The sequence below is a fragment of the Haemaphysalis longicornis genome, unplaced genomic scaffold (assembly GCF_048455015.1).
Source record: "Haemaphysalis longicornis isolate Haplotype H1 unplaced genomic scaffold, Haemaphysalis longicornis Haplotype H1 scaffold_2, whole genome shotgun sequence".
NCBI classification, from domain to species: domain Eukaryota; kingdom Metazoa; phylum Arthropoda; class Arachnida; order Ixodida; family Ixodidae; genus Haemaphysalis; species Haemaphysalis longicornis.
In genome coordinates, this window is record NW_027526295.1 from 254,051,947 (window position 1) to 254,072,671 (window position 20,725).

At 46.4% G+C, this 20,725-nt stretch overlaps 3 protein-coding genes across 5 annotated transcripts in view; 2 read left to right on the forward strand and 1 right to left on the reverse strand.

The window, feature by feature from the left end:
* LOC144170428 (uncharacterized) overlaps nucleotides 1–754 on the reverse strand; it is a 38,682-nt gene extending 37,928 nt beyond the window's left edge. The window contains exon 1 of the mRNA XM_077700216.1: nucleotides 213–754. Within this exon, the coding sequence (XP_077556342.1) occupies nucleotides 213–386 (174 nt within the window). The 5' untranslated portion in view covers nucleotides 387–754. The remainder of the gene's footprint in view (nucleotides 1–212) is intronic.
* Nucleotides 755–994: 240 nt separating this feature from the next.
* On the forward strand, nucleotides 995–3,931 carry Mthfs (methenyltetrahydrofolate synthetase). Of its 2 annotated transcripts, none has more exons than XM_077700217.1 (4): nucleotides 995–1,257; nucleotides 1,359–1,492; nucleotides 1,575–1,702; nucleotides 3,165–3,931. In XM_077700217.1, exons 1-4 carry the CDS (start codon nucleotides 1,018–1,020, stop codon nucleotides 3,380–3,382), a joined length of 720 nt encoding a protein of 239 aa, XP_077556343.1. In that variant the 5' UTR covers nucleotides 995–1,017; the 3' UTR covers nucleotides 3,383–3,931. The 2 variants fall into 2 exon arrangements, with proteins under 2 accessions (XP_077556343.1, XP_077556344.1); XM_077700218.1 differs by having other exon boundaries at nucleotides 1,119–1,257; nucleotides 1,388–1,492.
* Nucleotides 3,932–7,452: 3,521 nt separating this feature from the next.
* On the forward strand, nucleotides 7,453–13,567 carry LOC144170431 (uncharacterized). Of its 2 annotated transcripts, none has more exons than XM_077700224.1 (7): nucleotides 7,453–7,552; nucleotides 7,976–8,037; nucleotides 8,318–8,380; nucleotides 8,556–9,409; nucleotides 10,114–10,156; nucleotides 10,321–10,372; nucleotides 13,234–13,567. In XM_077700224.1, exons 4-7 carry the CDS (start codon nucleotides 9,345–9,347, stop codon nucleotides 13,470–13,472), a joined length of 399 nt encoding a protein of 132 aa, XP_077556350.1. In that variant the 5' UTR covers nucleotides 7,453–7,552; nucleotides 7,976–8,037; nucleotides 8,318–8,380; nucleotides 8,556–9,344; the 3' UTR covers nucleotides 13,473–13,567. The 2 variants fall into 2 exon arrangements, with proteins under 2 accessions (XP_077556350.1, XP_077556349.1); XM_077700223.1 differs by having other exon boundaries at nucleotides 7,467–7,552; nucleotides 7,973–8,037.
* The last annotated feature ends 7,158 nt before the right edge of the window (nucleotides 13,568–20,725 follow it).

Sequence of the window (20,725 nt, forward strand, 5' to 3'; positions counted from 1 at the left end):
TTCTGTGCGAATCACTTCCGCTGAAACAACGTGTGTACCAAGAAAAGTACCGAATCAGAATTTATTGGGGTTGCTAGCACGCTACGAACATAGACGTAAAGTGTAATAACTCCTGTATGATTAGCGCAGTCGACACTGACGGTCACGTAAGTAAGCATTTTGCGGTCGTCACGAGGTGACAGAAGTCAACAAATACTGAGGCTAATGCAGACCTGGCTTTCAGACGGCTTCTTCTTCTTTTTCGTTTTGGGCTTGGCCGTGACAGAGTTGCGGTCGCCAGCCGGGCAGCTTTTCACCGGCACCGACTTCTTGGTGGGCTTGGGGTCATCGGGTTCCTCGCCTTCAACTTTCAACACGGCAAAACGCGATGGCAAAATTGCAGCCATTTCGCTGTTACGCGGTTGGGGTCAAAGCAATGGCGCGAACGAAACGAACAACGAGCACCACACGATCCCAAACGTGAACTACGCGCCTCTAGACCCCGGGACGAGCTGAGACCTGCACGCAAGCGAAACGCGAGTGCAAAACGCGTGACTCGTCCAACGCCACAACCGCGCGTTTCAGAGAAATTCAACCTGGCTCAACGTCGTCGTCTTCGCTGTGCGAAATCCGCGAATGTAGCGATCCGGTCAACAAAAATTTAACGATTAGGTGCGGTTGCCTTAAAACGCTAAAGTTCCGAAATTGTCGAACGCCGTGCAGATTTCTCGCCAGGCATCCTTCCAACGCTTCCAATGCTTCCAGCATATGACAAGGGATAACAACAACATCAACATCCGGCGCCCGAGAAATCTTTGCTCATTATTTCCTGTTCTTATATAACTGAAATCTAAAAGTGTTAGTTTTTTCGCTAAAAAATTACAATTTTTAGTTTGCATTCCCAGGTAAACAGCATCGCGTAACTGTGTCCTATTTTTGCACAATGCTAAAAACTCCAAGTAACATTCAGGCGATTGTGAAAGAAGGTACGCGACACTGACTTCCTTGGCAACGCGCTTAGAGACGAATGACGCTGTCATGGCATCCGTTAGTCGCTTTCCCCTGTTTTTCGCTACGTTGATAACAGCACGAGCTATCCCTCCGTTATCTACTCTCCAAGAAAACGCTCGTTTCCTCTGCGCAATAGGTCGTCGTTCCACCATGGCTGTAAGCCCACTGAACGCGGCTAAAATGGCTATAAGAGCTGATATTAAGAGCAAGCTGAAATTGATGACAGCAGAAGATAAAATTCGCCAGGCCAAAATCGTCCAAGAAAAGGTGAGCGTGTCACTCATGTTTCCTTAGACTACGAATCCAGTGGCACATTTGAAACAATTTCCACTTTATTATCTGGTAATGCTTTGCGTTGCGATTCGCAGTTTTTAAACCACTGCCGTTACAAATCCAGCAGGCGAATATCAATTTTTGTGAACATGGAAACGGAGGTTTCTACAGAGCCCATCATTCGGCAAATCATTAACGACGGAAAGGAATGCTTCATCCCAAAATACGAGTAAGTGCCGTGTCATATAGTTTGAGTGGAAAGCCGTGCGCTGAGCAGAATCGTTCAATGAATGCAAATTCTCCTCAACAAGTGACCAGTCGCGGCAAATGGACATGGTCAAGCTGGCGTCATTCAAGGAACTGGAGGAGCTACCGCTAACGAAGTGGCACATCAAACAGCATACTCAATTTGATCCGTCGCAAGAAGCTCTCAAGACTGGTAAGCTCATTGTAATTATTTCTGGGCAAATAATTGGACTATATGTACCCAAGAGAAAAAGTAGCTGGTCCCAGCTGGTTTATGATTAAATTCCCAGCTGGACACAGCTGGGAATTTAACCATAAACCAGCATGGGCCAGCTATAATTCTCTATCAAGTTTTGTCATCGTTTTTTTTTTAGCAATTCTGGTTTGTAGCAATGTGCACTTTATGCTGTAATGACTTGCTTCATACAACCGTATCTATGAAGCTCCGCATCAACTTTCTCCTAGCATCTGAATGCAAGCTGGAGGAAAAGAAGACCGTGGAACTCTCTAAGCGTTTGAAAAGGAAAAGTTAGTCTACACATAACTGTGTGCAGTAAAAGCTTGTTAATTATAACCACTAGAGCAAGCCATATCTCAGTTCGAAATAATGAAAGTTCAAACTAATGAAAGGGGAGAATTACAACAGCGCAGTGCTACTGGAAAGCAGTAGGGCATTGTCAATAATTTGATGCTTGAAAAACTCAGTGATTGCAGTCTGTCTTTTGTCCTCGAAGGCGACCACCATCACTTTTGAACTTTTTAAAAACTCCAATGTGCAAATTTAGCGGAAGGCCTCCTTTTCACCATCTTAAAAACTGAAGAAGAAACAGGTGGCGTTCAGTCCAGCCATGACGTCGAGCATATGATCGCACTGGGGCTTCATCCTCCTCCTTCTCGTTGTCACTGGCAGTGACAGGTTCTGTCCGGTTGACCTGAGAAATAGTAATATCCTCATCTGTCAGTGCACCACACATCGCTGGACTCGCATCCACGTCGACGTAGGCTGCAAACAATACATCTCCTAAAATGTCCGCTGTGGGGTTTTAGATTGGTTTTACCCAAATTTACCTTTTCTGCCTCTGTTCTTCTCTCTGTTCTGCAGGCGACGAAGCCTCATGTGTAGGCAGTGGGTACGTTTCTCTGGCTGTGTACCAGGCCACCAGCCCAGGAGTACATAGCTTGAATTATCCGTAAAGGAAGCTAGTAAATTTCAAGTTAACTGGATATTTTATTGAATGGGATGTAGAATGGGGCGAGTTGGTACTGCTACATTGGCCGACAAATTTTTCAGACCTGAAGAGGAACGAAAAGTAGTCCAAATAAAAGAGCAGTCTGAAAAATTCTTGAGTCATTACTCCTATGGGACAACTGGTGGTTTTTCGGGAAAGTTGGAATATCCAGCAAATCGGAATTGTCGGAGTCCAAAAAAACATTCGGCTAGTGTAGTTGGTACTGTTGGTTGGTACTAAGATGAATTGGGCAAAGTCCCTTTGTTGTCCAATCCGTCTTAGAATACCCAGCGCAATTTGATATGATGGGGGATTTTTTATACATCTTCTATGGATCTTGGCCATACCGAATTGTGCCATTTGAATTATTGAAGTTTGAGTTAGTGAGCTTTCACTGTATATACTATATATTGCTTTTGTGTACAGGTGGTCTGGACCTTATTGTGGTTCCTGCTGTTGCCTTCACACAAGAAGGGGCCCGTCTGGGACACGGCAAGGGATATTATGACATCTACTACAACCGCTGCCTCCAATCACAAGCCCAAAAACCGTACACAGTGGGACTCTGCTTCAGCCAGCAGATTGTGCCAACCATACCAATGGACAGCCATGACATGGTTGTCGACGAAGTTCTGCATGCCTAGCTGGTGCTTCGGCTTTGTAGTTCATTGCCGTCTCTGTTGCCATTCCAAGCAACACCAGTGCCATTAGAATGCAATGGCCCACCCACCAAAGGGACCGGTTAACCTTTGTGTTATATTGGCTAGCCCAGATGGAAAGCCCACCAGGCGTTTAAGCTACTGTATATTTTATTTAAAAAATACCTAATTCTTTAACTTAGTCAGCAATTTGTTAAATAAAATAATTGCAGACTTATGGGATAAGAAAGTGTGTAAAGATAGAATAAAATGAAATGTCCATTTTGTGATAATTTCGGCCAACTAGAACTTGTTGTAGATGTTGCACTGCATTCAAGCAGTTGATTTTTGTTTTGTATTTTTAACATGGTGACTGCAAACTGGGCCCATATCTAATGACAGCTACAGAATTGTTCGGAGCTAGAAAATTAACTTCCTCTAATCCCTTGTTGTATTGTTTGGCAGGAATAATAGAGCTTCAGTTGAACCTTTCAGGGCAATGCAGAAAAGAATTTTGTATATGCGTTTTTTCCTTCATAAAAGCATTACAATCAAGCAGATTTCTGTGTCTTTATTTCGAGACTTAATAACCTAAATTTAGATTTTCCTTCACCGTATAATGCTACGAATCCTGCTTACGGCTTACTCTTTCTATTGGTAAAGCGAACTAGAATATTAAGTTCTAGTTTACTTTACCTACTGCTTGCAGCGCGCTCTTCCCTTTAAAAAATTGGCCGCGTATCTGCTCCTTTCGTTGCAAATGTCGTTAAAAGACGATAGTCTTTGTTGAATTTTGCCAAGTAAATGCCTCCCTTCGCTTTCCCGCTCACCTCTCATGTTATTCCTGTTGCGTCGCGCTCCTCCCAAGGTAAAGACGCCAAAGGTTTGCTTAAATCATTTTAAATTTCCCGCGTTCCACTGCTCCAAACCGGGTGTCTTGATGCCAACGCTGCCGTACGGCGAAGACGCGTGTTAATCGAGGCGCCCTACTTAGGCGCCCTACTTCAATGTTTATAGAACCGCGTTTCCCTAGTCCACGTGCGTTCTAAGCAGAACGTGGAACCTATCTAGTGGAACCTTTCGTAACTCTTGCCACTTGATTTCTTCAAATTCCGCCAGAAGCTATATGGCGCGGGCGACAGCAGGCGACGGCGGAGTGATATTTTTTTTTTTCAGTTGATGAAGTATTTAATCTCGCCAAAATTGAACATGTACGATTTTTTATAAAGGAACGCTGCAAATATCACTTCTGTATTAATTTGTTGTCTTATATATGCGTAATATCTTGTTGTTCTTCAACAATATTGACAAGTATGAACATTACACCGGACTTAGACGGGCACATTTAGCTGTGACTATATAAGAATATTGCGCAGGCATAGTTTTACTTTGGCCGGGTGGCTGAATCGAGTCACAGACAGACGGACAGACAAACATACAGACAGACCAAAATTTCTGGGTTTAAGTAGCCCAAAAAAGACTATCGTCTTTAAAATAATCTCACCTTTTTGTGAGACTAGGTGCCTCTGAATCTTGTGGGATCAGTGACTGAAAATTATTCAAAAAAAAAAAAATTAAGTCGGCAGCTATTTTTCAGTGTGTTGTTGCTTTGCATTTATTTGTGTCTTTCGTAAAATTCCCTCACATTGAGTGTGTGTGGGGGGACTACCGGTTCAGCAAGGAATCTATCCACATTATCATGCAATTACATGCGCAGTTTCCATCAGGCCTGGATTGTGCCTGGCCTGGTAGAAATAACATCATCTAATACCAGTGAAGCTAAGCTAGATAGGTGCTTGTACACTAGGAATTAACACCTTCTGGGCCAAAGACCACACATTTCACCACCCTGGTTTTAAGTATTCAGCTGAAACCTCCCATATCGGGAGGTTTCTGACATTAAAAACATTTTATGGGATGAGAGTGAGACTTCACCAAGCTTTGCATTTGTGTGGTAGCTTTGTAGTCTGAAAGTTGCTGCTTGGTCGAACAAGATGATCTGGTCGACAAAGTGGGCACATTGCTACACGCTCTCCCTCTACTCACTGTAAGGATCAGAAATACGGGTAATGTCTTGGAATTAATCACACTCCCGGACTGTGTGACAAAGCGCGCATACTTTACTACAAAAGCTACACTTCTAGGAGTAATGTGTAGTTCTTTTTTTGTTGTTGTTTTGTTTTTCAATGGTTTACATTAGATACTGGTGGGGGCAGTAAGGTCAGCCTACCTAGTGTGTAGTATTTGGCGATTTCTTAGTGGATTACAATTGAACTGGGGGAACGTTCCTCTTCCGTGGCCTGGTTATGAAGCTTGTAGGAGAGTGGGTGGGTGTACCAGTTGTTGCCCAGGAGGGGGCTGTGAGTTGGGGTGCAGACAGAAGGGGGATTTTTTCTCTGGAGGTGCCGTGGTGCCAGGTCAACTGTGCCAGCGACGTAGCTTCTTCAAGCTGCATGCGTGGTGACTGGGTTTTGGTGATGGCAAGGGCGATGCATGGCTGTTTCTTCTGCCTCCAGAACAATGGCCGGCTGGTTGGACATTGAACATTGGATGTGACCTCTCCGACCGTGGCTCCCTGGTGTCAAGGGCATGGAGCTGCATCCACATACATGGCTGTTGTGTCCTTAGATTAGATTTGGCCGCGGGCTTCACCCCTCCGTATTTTTGAGGGGCGTGGGTACATCGATGTTGCTTTGGATACCTGGTGGGAAAACCAGCACTTGATACTGGTTCTAGGTGTTCACTTCATATCCATTCAAGAGCATTCATCCTGTAGGGGTGATCCCCAGACAGACATAGTTTGTGCCCTGACGGGGCTGAACTCAGCCCCGAGGGTCTGGGGGACTAGGGCGTGGGACTAGGGTTTTTACTAGTTCAATGGTTCTCAACTTGTACCGTGCCAGGGACCCCTTTCAGACCTGCAAAGCGATGGGAGACCCCTAGATGAAGTTGGTCCATGTCATAATGTTAAACAATTTGCACTTGCAGCTAGGTCGCCCGCATACCAATTCAGTGCTCGCCTTTTGTGTCTTACCTTTATGCTGATACATGTCATGTTGCCGAACAATTTGCTCTTGCAGCTAAAAGTCACCCAAACACTGTGTGCTGCTTTTTGTGTCTGGGTTTTTGTGGAGCGTTCCCAGAAAACTCAGCCCCAGTCGAGCGCACGTGAGCGTGCGCGTCTTCAGGAGCGCCCGGTGGCGTCCAGAGAGAGAGAGAGAGAGAGAGAAAACATCTTTATTTGTCCTGCAAACGCGACGCGGCCTCACGTCTTGCGCCATATGAGGAGCTCGCAAAAAACACCAAGAATACCGAGCGCACGTGAGCGTGCACTTCGTGGGGAGCGCTGACGCCGGCCAGTTCGACCTTAGTATACTTCTAGTTCACTCTAACCTTAGAGAACACTCAACACTCTGCCAAGCGTTCGTCACGTGATCTCAAGTGTGCTGCACATGGTGCTGCAAGGTAAATGTGTGCTGTTCTCGCCAGGTCACGTGCGTTCGCGCCTGACGAAGTGCGGCCGTACATGTTCGCGAAGCTGGTTGCCGCGGGTTCTAGCGCGTGCTAACGCGGTCCAGTTTGGGAGATATGTGAAAGTCTGCGGACAAAACGATCGGGGCCTGCCAGTCACTTTCAGCGGCAAGTCTGGAAATCCGTGTGAGCTGCAACCAGCGCAACAGCCGGGTCTCCAACGGAGGGAGAGGGGACTGCTGTTCTTGGTTTCTTGGTTTTGTTAATTACTCGGTTCTGTTAACATTCTCTTGGTTTCGTTAACTGCCGAGCGGTCGCCGCGAGGTCCGCGCTCACATGCGCGCGTTCGGCAATTTCTTGCTCCGTGTTCTTAACTGACGACACGATTTGCAAAACAGCTCCCCTGTTAGTAAAACGTGTAAGGCTCGGGGACTTTTGTAGGCACACTAAATTCCGAATGCTACACCTGAAACTTGATTCTAAGAATCTAAATTCAGTATATTTTTGCCACCATCATCAGCATCATCAGTGACGCTACAGCGGCTACAGCGCTAGCAGCCGCAGCGACCACAGTGGCAGCGGCGGTAGTTTTCACTCGTTGCATGCTGCCCGGGCTGCCCGCTATCTGTTCACAGGCATCACCGCATCACCGGCAAGTCGAAGTCGCGGTGGAAAATGGAAGTCTTTTGCCACATCAATTCATCTGTAAGTTAATAATCTGAAAGCATCCACTGTTTCTTAAATCAGAAGTGAATGACAAGTTCAGTATTTCTCCGCCTATAACTTTAGCCCGCGTAATTGAACGGATATTTTTCCCACGCTAACGCTGAGTGATCGATTGAAGCGTGCATTTTGTTGCGTGCCATGCCCTTCCAGTCTTCTGTTTCAGATTCAATACGAATAAAAAAAGGGCTGTGCATCTTGACCGTATCACTACTGGTTTTGCCCGTTAAGTAGTGTGCAGGAATTGTATAAATTTGGTGTCCCGTCGACAAGAACGGAGCGCAACACATGCTTTTCCTTCTGTAACGTTCGTCCATGGCCGAGCCGGACTGCCGCACGTTTTTGCTGCTTGTATCGAAGTTTTTGGCTTCTGCATCCTTGCATCCTTTTTTTTTTCCCCAGCAGAATCCGGCCTTCCTCGAAGGTGGCGAGCCGCGGATCGTGACTATGGCGCCTTTACATAAAACGTGAGTAAAGTTTCACGGCCTTACTGTTGCATTGCCCCATTTTATTGATATGTAAGAAATTTCTCCTGTACCGCTGAAAATGATGAGAAATGAGATCCAACACAGATATAAATGAGCTGTTGACCTTCATTTTCTGAATACTGTATTATAGCTGGCGGTGTAGCGTAGCCCTGCGTGGTTCTTTTGTCTTTTTCTCTCTGGTGCGGCGGAATTCTGTTGCTTCTACCACCTTTCATAGAAGCTGCTATCCAATCGTTTCTTTTTTTTTTTTTCTTTTCAGAAACTGGCTTTCCTCGGAAGCCGTGAACCACAGTTCGTGATTATGGCATCTGCACCACCAAACGTGAGTTAAGTTTAATCTGCTTGATTGGTGCACCATAAATGATGATAAATGAGATCCAACACAGATGTGAACTGTTGACCTTCATTTTCTGATCATTGCGTACTTTATGGCAGCTGGTTTGACACAGTGCACAAGTTCTGTTATTCATTTTTTGTATTTCTTGTGTTCTTTCTAGGAGCGACGATCAACATAGAGGTCAGCCCGCATTTTGGTGACTGCACGTAATGAACACGGCCAACTACACTTAAGGCCTGCTCAGGCAGCCGTGTGCCTGGTCTAGGGGAGTTTTCACTCCATTCCTTATGGGGAGGAAGAAGCGGAGTTAAGACAAGTGCTTTAAGTGGCAGTTTATCTTTGTAATGACTGGGGTTGCTATAACTGCCTGTTCATGTTGGAGACATACATGCAGACCAAAGTGCAGTAATGTGCAGCATTAGAATATGTAACGGTAGCCTTGCATGGCCCATACTGTGAAATTTTAACATTAGCATGACGGCAGTACCAAAAATCCCCATTGGCTGAAATGGCGAATTGCCTTAACGGGATTCTTATCCCATTGGTTGCGAACAGGGGTATGCGACTGCCTGACCTTTGGCTTAATGCCGTGCTTTGAGGAAGACCCCCCGACCTCCAGCGGTGCTCTGGGGACCCCACCACCACTCTCTTCTTGACTTCCTTTGAGAGACGGGTGCCCATGAGATAGGTTATTTTATGCAAACGGGCATTCTATTCCAAAAAAAAAAAAAAAAAAAGGTCCAACGTCACTGATACCTGCAACTTGAAGTTGCTTGGCATGACGTTGAGGCATTGGTGAAACCAGCTTTTGCTTTCAAACATACTGTCAACATGGCTGAATGTAAGGGCTGTGAACGAGGACTGGGCATGTCCAGCACGAACGCTACTTGAAGCACTAAGGGAGGGGCCCTGCTGACTGGGTGGGCCAGTAGTGTAGGCGGCCGTGGTCATGATGTGGCTTCACTTGGAATCGTCTGCAACCGAGGCATTCACTCAACTGTGCTCATTCAAGAGGTGAGAGCAATGCTCGTGACACTCTGTCCTGTGCTCAGTGTCGTACAATTGTTTGGAAATCGAAACCGTGGCTGTGTTGTATGGATGATTTTGCAGTACAAAGGAAATGCTGCAATGAGCCCTAAGCTCAGATGTGTGTGTATATATCTGTTTGAAATCAAAGTTCAATTCCTTCCAATCGCAGGGCATTGTCAGTGTAGGGATTATCAAGTTTTCTGACTGCATGCCATCATTGCCTTGTGAGATGGCGCTTGGAAACAACCAAAGCTTCTTACTAAACAAAGAATTTTTGTCAGGGTAACAATGAAGCTATCGAGAAAAAAATGCATCTTTACATTATTTGCCATGTTATATGGGAAGCAAACTTGCTCGAGAGGTGCATTCGACATTTGTGGGTTGGTCGCACACTTCTCCAGTACTTGCATCTCCTTTCCATCCCCACCATTTAGTTTCTTCATTTTCTGCCTCACTCCTCCCCCTGTTGAATGTGTAATTCAGCTCTCGCTTCCTTCTAAATTCGAGCGTGAAGATATCGGTTGAAGATTTCCAAATAACTGTACCCTCTCTGTTGTGATGATTGGAAACAATCCAACACGGAACGTGATTTGCCGAAAATGCATCTTCACTGACTGCCTTCTGTGGTGGCATAAATGGTGCTTGGCGTGTATCAGCTGCAGATGTAAGGCTGTTGCATTCTTTTTCAGTGTTTCATGCTGCGGTGCTGTGCCCAGGCCTTTACCTGATCAGGTAAGCGCATTTCAGTTTGTAAATTGCTAGTGGACTGCATGGGATGAAACATGAGATCCAACACTGATCAACTGTGATTGATTCTTACTCTACTGATGTACAGTGAGGTTTTGTGCACCCTGGTGTTTTTGGAGTTGTCTTTTTAACTGCTTGAAACTTTTCAGGGTCTCGCCACGACTCACGTGACTGCACACCACCGAGGATATTCACATGTTGGTGAGGGGCTTGCCTCTGTTGTCCCTTGATCCAAAGGGGACCTCTGAAAGGGGACCTCAATATGCGACATCCCTTGCTGGATACTTTCGAACTGTGCCTTTGTGTCCAGAGAAGCTCAAGTCTGACTACACTCTGAAGACTCATCAGACAGTGTGTGTGCATCTGCATTTGCTGTGATTGCTATTCATGTGACGTTTTGTCGTCTGCTTGGTTCTGGCCTGGAGTTTGTATATTTGGGGCATTGTTCAGGTTTGCAGTTGTGTTCACATAGGTGCGTGTGCCCTTAGGTATGGCAAAGTTATTTTGCTAGCTTGCATACCTCTCTTGCTTGCAGTACTGATGATTTATGGGATTATTCTACCGATTTTTCACTGCACATGTTTTGTGAAAGTGAAACTTTTTTTGGCAGTTGTGAGGATTGTATTGCAGTCTTTATGTCCATGGATGAGTCTTGCCCATTCCCCTATCAAATTGCCCTTGATTTTTAAAAGTAACCTGAATTTGGCATGCAGGGGTGAGACAGCTGCGCATATTGCGCACTTTTGATACAAATCTACTTTCCTGCGCCAGGCTGCTCCAAAAGCTTGAAAATTGCAAACATTGCGCCAAACTGCTCCAAAGCAGTCTGAGAGCCAAGGATTTTAACGCTCCCGCCAGTTTCAGTGGGGAAAAATCTTTACTGACGGCATAATTTTCCAGCACCCCCAAAGTGATCCTGTTTGTAAACGTTTAATTGATTGATAATACAATAAATAACCTGCATAAAATTGTCACCAAGGTAGTTTTTTCGAAGGTCACCATGTCGGGTTGCACATGTTATATTCTGTGAGTTTTTTTTGTTTTTAAGTTTTCCCATGGAAAACAATTGCAAAGTCCCGTAGAAAAAATGTGTATGTGTACTGAGGCGACAAACTACTGGTGAAAATTGATGAAAAGACGGCAATTTTCGGGGCGCCGTATCTCCAGAACGACATTACTGGGCGCCGCCATCTTGGTGTGGTGAATATTGGAAAACATGGCCGTCGGGCGAAGCAGTTGCTCGTGGTTCAGGCAGAGTGCTCTTCGCCGATTTCTACTGTGGTTTTGGTTATGGGGGTGGCTGGGTTTTCATTTAGTCGTTTGATCTTTTGAGGGAAGTTGCGTGACTCGAAGAATGGGAGTTCATCAAAAACAGCCGTGTTTCGGCCTCGAGTGAGAGGCGCGGTGCATGTTTGAAGTGAAATTTCGGACTCATTGCGGTGTTATAATAAAACGCTGAGTTATTGCTGCCTTTGACAGCGAGCTTGCGAGTGGCGGAAATGAGACGATCGACACTGCAGAAGTGGCGGTGCAGGCTACATCGCCGCAAAATGTTCAAGCAGTGGCCGATAGCGGGACGGGCTATTACATCATGCTAGTAATAATGGTTTATCTATCTGAAGTGATATTTAATGCCACGAAGGAGGTGGCTAAACATAACAACGTTATTCAAATTGCGATCGTAGTGAATGCGCACCTTAGGGGTTGAAATGGGAGGGCTGGTGGGGTGCGAAGATTGTAACCTCACTTTGCGCAACTTTTGCCATGCCGCTACAATTGTGTTTAAGGCCGAGTCTGGGATTACAAAAAGAATAATTTCAGCATTCACATGATAATAAAAATGCCTTACGATTGCTTAGTTTTTCGATTCAATGTTTTCAACGGCACTCCATGCTATCTATGCATAGAGCCTAAGAATTTATAGATGGCTTGTAAAAAGGTAGTGCAGTTCGTGCCTTGTGATACTCTAGTAGAAAAACCTTCATTGAAAGGCTGTTTCAGTGTTATGTACGTTCAAATTCCATTAGAAAGTGCACTCCCCCCCCCTTCGAGTTGCCAAAAATTTGATTTTTAGGCTCCTAAGGTGACTTAATAAATGTCATCATTCTGCTCCAAATCAAGGTTCTTCTGCTCCAAAATCGAGATTTCGCTGCTCCAAAAACGGCTCCCAAATCTGGTTCAGCTGTCTCACCCCTGGGCATGGTATCCAACATTGGGCGAGACTATTTACTAGCTCCCTGATCGTAACAGGGCGTTAATTCTCATATCGCGTCTTATGTATGGTCAGTAATAAATGCACCTTGAAACAAGGTATGACCTTTAACGTATAAATTTTACGATTGGGTTCTATAATCACTGGAGAAAACGGAGGTTAAAGCAAAGATGCAGAAGTGCGAGGACAGGAAGTTTATAAAAGCCATGCCACAGCTTGAAATTATGAATTTGTTCGCATTTTCAGTGCAACTTTTCACCTCTTACTGACTGTACATTAACGTCAATGCCATTCACTTGTCTGTGTAGTTATCTAAATGAATGCTTGCTGTTGCCTTTTTAGTTTTTTGGAAGTACCCATAGACTTTTTATCATTGCACTGGCATTTTGTGGTAGGATTGTTTCGTATGTTACCTCAGTTTATAAGGGTGCTGCATATTGCAGAGTAGTAGATGTCAAGTGTCTAAGATTCTAAAGGCAAATACAAGTTTTCTATTGGCTGGTTAGTGTGGCTTACAGTCATGCTTGGCTTTGTAGCTCTTCTGCACAACATTCAAAGGCCTGTTTACAAAATCATGCGCTGGTCACCTTTTAACGGGCAACCTTTGCAGATAAAGCTAGGAAACAGCTGCCTTGCTTAAAATTTTTGGCATCCGTCTGTGTGTTGCAACAAAGGTAAAGTTCGAGAGATCATCATGCTTTGTTAGTTTATAAAAAAACCACTTTGTTGTAGGCCAAGCATTGTCAAAAGCTATGAAGGGTTCAGTCCAAAGCAGGCACTGCTTTTTTAGCACCCGCGTAGTCTAGTTAGAGGGGTGCTGAAGGGGGGCTGGCTGCTCTGGTTGCTGCAGCGTGGCGGTTCTCCAAGGAGCACCGGGGCCAGTTTGTGCGGGCGTACCGGCAGCTGAGTGTGGAGCAGTGCCTGGAGCTGTTCCCCAACGAGCGGGAGCGTTGGCGGGTCCATCGGGTCGTGGAGGCGCTGGAGGTGTACCCGACGCAGTCCATCCGTGGCGTAGCCAAGCTCATCGGCATGTCCAAGACCCGTGTGTATGAGACCTTGCGAGATGCCTGTGCCAAGCTAGAAAACTAGTCTGCTGGTTTCAAAATTTTCCCACTGTGCCAAAGATGTAAATAACCCCTTCAGACGCAAATTAAGATCAATAAAAAGAAAATTGTGGTTCCTAATTTAAGGTACTTCACTTGTTAGTAGTGTTCACGAGTGCATTTTAAATGCCTCTTGGCTTGATTATGTCGATGCCACTACTTTTTATGAGAAATTCGAAGAAGCAATATTTTGCAGCACCTTGAGTATTCATGGTGACGGTACTGGCGATACCGCGGACCCCGAGCCCCCCAACATAAGCTGTGACCTACCGTGGTGATGTGTTTTTAAGGTGAAGGGTAGAAACCTCAAACGGTGGCCGTCGGAGCCCAGGTCAAGCTCCGGCGGATGGGCTCCCTGTCTGTTTACCAGGCAGGGAGCTCCGGGACCTCTCGGTATCAGGGTAACCCGAGCGAAGGAAGTACCCCCGTCCCCTGCTTTTTCCTATGCCATATGGAAAACCGAAAAACCCCCTCCAAACCTGATCGGACCCTGAAAAGGGTCCGCACCGAAGAATCTTTTCCACCTCTTCCTGCCATCAACTCCCCGAAACCCGACAACTACCCACGTTTTTTGATAGTTGAATCTGTTGACAAATCCAAGCCTCTTTCTTCACAATCCGTATTCCTTGTATCGAAGTTTCTTGAAGCCATCCTTGGCAAAAGGTACAATGCTAAAAAACAGAACCGGTAAAGTCTTAGTTGAGGTCAACACGCAGCAGCAAGCCACAACTCTCATCAGCCAATCCCGCATGGCAGACCTTGATATCAGAGTCGCAGCCTCAACAGCTCCCAGGGTGTGATATCTGAGTCAGATCTAACCGAGACAGAGACTGATCTGCTTGAAGGCCCAAAAGACCAAGGCGTGACAGCAGTAAGGCGAATCGTCAATAGGAGAGATAACAGAAATAGCCACCAAACATCTGATTCTGACTTTCGACTGCTGCACACTGCCTGAGCATGTCAACGCAGGTTTCATCCGTTGTTCTGCCCGGCCGTACATCCCGAACCCGCGGCGCTGTTACAAGTGCCAGAGGTTCGGGCATGGTACCAACTCCTGTCACGGCAGAACAACATGTGCCCAATGCGCCCAGCACGATTATCTCCGACAACTGCACTGCAACCAACTTCACCTGCCCGAATTGCCAGGGTCCACACGCAGCATACTCTCGCGCTTGTGAAAAGTTTCATCTTGAGAAGAAAATCATTAACGTTAAAGGGACAGACAACCGATTTTTGTCGAGTATATATTCTCTCCCAAAAGAAAGGGCATCACTTAAAGCACCTTGATGAGAAACTGTTTTGCTGATAACGCCCTAGAACTTTTTAAATCGAATTTTTTGATCTACGAGTCGTATGTGTCCCTCCCAAAACTAATGCTGGCAACCACGACATGGAGTAGCTCGGCAACATACTTTTGTCTGTATGCGAAATAAAAAACGATATTTAAAAACTTGTTCCCAGCTAAAAAAGTTTGAATCGCAGGCTTTCCTGTGCCTTTGTGTTTTTTTTAATGCAACGGTCTATTTTGCACGAATGCGCCATCTGTTGGGATAGACGATAGGTAGAATCTGGCTTCACGTTGTGGAGGCGGGAAGTTCGATTTTCCCCGGGCGCGACGTTTCTTTTTTTTTTTTTTTAAGCTGCCGTTGGCGTATTTGGAAACTGAAATCAAATATTTTGGCAGAACAAACGCCCCTGACTCAGGCAGAATCGTCTAAGCTCCTTCGCTGGGTCTGTTTACTGAACGCTGCCGTTTATTCCGGGCATGGAGGCTCAGTTAGCCACACTGAGAGGCATGGTGAGAAGCACCCAGCGACGGCAGGCGGCGTTTCTTTAAAATTTTCAGAATAATGTTTAGAAATACATATGCAATTTAACCTTGTACAAATACTTGTGTTAAAAGGTTTTCAGTACGTAAATAAACGTTTCAGCAGTTACAGTAGCTGCTAGGTTTGCAGGTCACGTGACAGAAACACATATTGTAGTGTCAAGTTTCGACACTACGAACCGCCACCCTTCCGATTTCAGAAAGTTTGCTGCCAAATTAAAATTATTTCCGCCAGTTTGTTTAGAAATTGCTTGTGGTTATCGGGCTATATAAAACGCTGGCTTTCATATGAGCTAGAGAACATATACGCGACAAAAATCGGTTGTCTGTCCCTTTAAGGTAACCGAGAACATCACCTTCCCAGAGGTGCGAAAGAGGTTCGCCTCTTTCCCCCTGGGGAGGTACGCCGACGCAGTTCGCCGGGGGGCGGAGCGGCGTCTTGTTTCGGCAGGGACCCAGTACCGAGAGTCGGACTTGGTCCCGCTGCCGTCCCCCCCTGGGCTGCCTCTTGCAGCCCAACCAGCCTCTGCACCGCTCGCTCACCCAGCAGCGGCTGTGGTGGCAACAACGTCTGTTGGGGATGCCGCTGCTTCCACTGCTTCCTCTCCACCGGCCCAAAGCACACGCAAGGGCACGGAGATGGAGACGGAGGCAGTCGCAGCGACCCCCTCCCTCGCCTCACTACCTGTGCCATCTGTGGTGCTCCCCACGCCTTCGGCACTGGCAGCGCAGGCAAAGAACACCCGAAAGGGTACCATGTCAAGGGGGCCCAGTCCGCTGGGCACCCCCTTGCCTTCAGATGACGACATGGACGTCGAGCCCTTCCGGCTTTCATTGCAGCGGAAGGAACGGGCTGCGACGTCCAGGTCAGTAGAGAAGGCCAGAAAACCCCTTCCAAGAGTCCAAGCCCCGAAAGACCCTACATAAATAGTCACACTCCAGTAGCTCCGAACACATCATGGGAAGAGAAAACATAATACAATGGAACTGCAGAGGCCTTCTGAATAATCTTGACGATGTATACGAAATACTGCATGCTTATCAGCCAAGTGTAATGTGTGTTCAGGAAACACATTTGAATTCCAAGCACACAAATTTCTTGAATAGTTACATGGTCTTCAGAAAGGACAGGGAGGGCTGCACGCACTCTTCAGGGGGTGTGGCCATAATTGCCCGGAAATCTTTAGCATGCCACCCTGTCACTCTGAACACTGTCCTTGAGGCTGTGGCAATTCGAACAATAATATTTAATAGGTTAATAACGGTATGCTCCATATACATTCCTCCTGATGTTTTCGAGGCGCTGGCTGACCAGCTGCCCGAACAACATCCTGACAGGTGACCTTAATGCGCACAACTCTCTTTGGGGCTCTTCTCGCATGGATGCCCGAGGTCGCCTGATAGAGAAATTCCTTACATCTTCAGGAGCATGCCTTTTCAGCAACACACAGCCTACATACCATAACATAGGACACAACACATACGCATGTCTTGACTTGGCGATTGGCTCTGCAGTTCTCTTTCCTCTCCTCGAGTGGGGTGTGGGCACTGACCCATACGGTAGTGACCACTTCCCCACCTCACTCACATACATAGGTAAAGGCCCATGCAGTCCATCTTCCCATAATAAGTTCAATGAAGCACGAGCTAACTGGAATACATTTACAGAAACATCCAAACTACACCACACATCCATAGGACACCTACACGTCGAAGAAGCTACCCAACTCCTCACGGCGCACATCCTCGACGCCGCCGAAAAGTCCATTCCCCACGCCTCTGGTGCCCCGCGCTACCAGCGGAGGCCGTGGTGGAATGAGGACTGTAGGCGGGCGCGAGAGGCCCAGAACAAGGCGTGGGGTATCCTTCGTCGGTACCCCACGTCGGGAAACCTCCTCTTGTCCAAACGGGCCAAGGCGTTAGGAAAACGTGTGCGCCGTGAGGCAAAACGAGAGAGTTGGCGTTCCTGCATAACATCAGTAAACTCATGCACAGACACACGGAAAGTATGGACGAGAATACGCAAACTCAAAGGACAACAAGCACACAGCCTGCCTCTGGTCAGCACAACAGGAGACACACTCGAAGACCAGGCTGACACACTCGCAAAACACTTACAACACGTTTCTAGTTCAGCACACTACACAAACACTTTCATGAAACACAAACAAACGGCCGAAAAGAAGCCTATACTAGATAACAATAGGTCAACATCTTCTTATAACTCGGAGTTTTCACTGCATGAGCTGAGGGCTGCTTTGAGCACGTGTAAACCCTCAGCTCCAGGCCCAGACAACATCACATACACAATGATACAACACCTGCGCGCAGACACTCTTCTAACACTCTTACACCTATATAACAAGATATGGCTTTCGGGGCACATTCCACACTCTTGGAGGGAGGCCATTGTAGTGGCTTTCTTGAAGGAGGGAAAGGACCCGTCGTCCCCCTCAAGTTACCGTCCAATAGCCCTGACGAGCTGCCTGTGCAAGCTTCTCGAGAAGATGATCAATCGCAGGCTCGTGTACTTCCTCGAGTACAATGGTCTTCTCGAGAGCTGCCAGGCAGGCTTCAGGGTGGGGCGATCGACGAACGATCAACTCGTAGCTCTTGAATCGTATATAAAGGATGCCTTCGGGCATGAGCAGTATTGCGTAACTGTCTTTTTCGACCTCGAGAAGGCCTACGACACCGCTTGGCGTTATGGGATCCTTAGTGACCTCAGGTCATTCGGTGTGTCGGGTAATATGTTGAACACCCTTGTTAGTTATTTGTCAGAGAGAACGTTCAGAGTAAGAGTTGGTTGTGCACTGTCAAAGGTTCACGTCCAAGAAAATGGCGTGCCGCAAGGTTGCGTGTTGAGTTGCACTTTCTTCATAGTAAAGATGAACTCTCTTGGCAAGGCACTGTCATCAACAATCTCTTATTCTATGTATGTAGACGACGTGCAAATATCTTTTAAATCATGTAATATGTCAATATCCGAACGTCAAGTCCAACTTGGTGTCAAGAAGCTTGCCGGCTGGGCAGACAAGAATGGGTTTAAATTGAATCCTGCAAAAAGCTCCTGCGTTGTGTTCTCCAGGAAGCGCGGGGTCCATCCGGACCCAGACATTACTCTTAATGGCGTGTCGCTTCCTGTGAACAAGGAGCACAAGTTCTTAGGTGTTGTGTTTGACCAGAAACTCGCATTCATTCCGCACATCAAGGAACTTAAACATAAATGTCTGAAAACAATGAATATACTTAAGGTTCTCTCCCATCAATCGTATGGTTCTGACAAAGAACTCCTACTACGGCTCTATACTGGTTTGGTTGGGTCTCGTTTAGACTATGGCAGTGTGGTATATGGGTCGGCGTCTAAAACAGCGTTGCGAATGCTTGACCCAGTGCTACACTTGGGGCTACGGCTTGCGTCGGGTGCTTTTCGCACTAGCCCTGTTGAGAGTGTATGCCGAGTGTAATAAGTGGAGCCTTGAGAACCAACGGACGTACATGGACTTACTTTATGCTTTTAAAATTTCATCGCTGAATAACCATCCTTTTTATCCTGTCCTTAACGACACATCCATATCTGTGCTTTTTGTAAATCGCCCAACCGTTCCTCTGCCCTTTTCACTTAGAGTGAGAGAGCGAGCCTCAGATCTGAGCGCTTCGTTTTTAGATGTGTACAGATCATCCTTTTCAGACATTTTACCTCCTTGGAAAGTTCGTCCTGTGTCCTCCGACCTTTCTTTTATGAAACTTGACAAAAATCGGGTACCGCGAGCTGCAATACTGCAGCACTTTCTGTCTCTGCAGTTTAAATACCCACTTGCAGAATTTTACAGTGACGCGTCTAAAACCCCCACTATGGTCTCCTGCGCTGCTCATGATCCGAATTTCAGTGCAGCCAGAACCATGAGCGTCCACACAACAATGTTTTCAGCAGAAGCATATGGAATTTTATTGATTGTATGACACATACTTGAAAATCAAATTCCGAAGTCTATCATCTACACAGATTCCTTGAGTGTTGTTCGCGCACTGTCATCGCATACACCCCCCAAAAACCACATAGTTAATCTTGTATTTAACACAATCATGTCTGTGTATGCGCAGAAGCATCAGCTGCTCCTCTGCTGGGTCCCAGGACACGTTGGGATCGCTGGGAACGAGTTGGCAGACGAGAGGGCCGCTGCTGCTGCACTCAGGAACACTGTAGACATAACAACCGTACCATATACAGACCTCAAGCCACACATAAGACAACACTTGCATAGAACATGGCAAACACACTGGAGTGAACAGACAGATAACAAGTTACACTTTGTAAAACCACGCTTGGGACCATACACCACTGACACACGCAACAGACACACAGAAGTCGCCTTGGGTAGGCTGCGGATAGGGCACACCCATGCAACGCACTCGTATCTGCTGACGGGATCTTCTAGACCTCATTGCAGCAGGTGCGGTGAGGCCCTATCCGTAGTGCACATACTAATCACATGCAAGGCACTTCACGCAACACGACACAAACACTTCAGAGAACTCTACAGACAACATATTCCCCTACATCCATCGTTTTTTCTAGGTGATGATGTCATTGTTTCCGTGAAACGTGTGTTTGAGTATTTGTCAGACGTCAAGTTTTTAAAGCTCATTTCCTATCACGCATAATGAAATCTGGCCCTATACACCAGCCATGCTCATTGTCGTTTTGTGATTTTACTTTTGTTTTTGCTGACTTTACTTAGTGTTTAAGGTTTCACCCCTCATATATGACTATTGTTTTGGCTCTCTTTGCCCCAGTTGGCCTTGCGCCATGAACATCCAACCATAATCATCATATTTTGCAGCACTGAGACAGGTAAACTCGGCATTTGGCAGCAAACTCGAGACTTGGAACACTGTTCTGGCACTTTAAAGGGAAGTTGGCACTGATGTGAATTGGCCAGTTAATTGATTCAAACCTTGTAGAACTTGTTGGCAAGGGTGTTCCGACGTGCGATTTTCGGACAGGCTTCGGCGAGGTTGGCGCAGCCCAGTTGCTTGCAATCAAGCTACATTCCATGTCTGACTGAAATTCCATGATGTCTTTCACTTCCTCAACATTTGCAGTGCGAACGTATTCAAGCCAGCTGTTGCACACTTCAGAGCCAATGAAGTCTGAGCTCACTCTCGCTGGCAATTTTTTTAAGTGCAATGCACTTCTTAAGCGACCCTGAACCTGCGTCCACCGGCGATGTCCGCGCACGTGGAGATGGGCGTGCGCAGCCTGGCCGCTGACATGGCACATACCCACGTGGGGGATTGGCCAATAATCGGGCATGAGAAGGGCTAATGCACCTGCTTAAAGGAGTACTGACACGAAATTTCAAAGCTGAGATCCGCTCTAGCAATCAAGTACAACGACAACACAAATA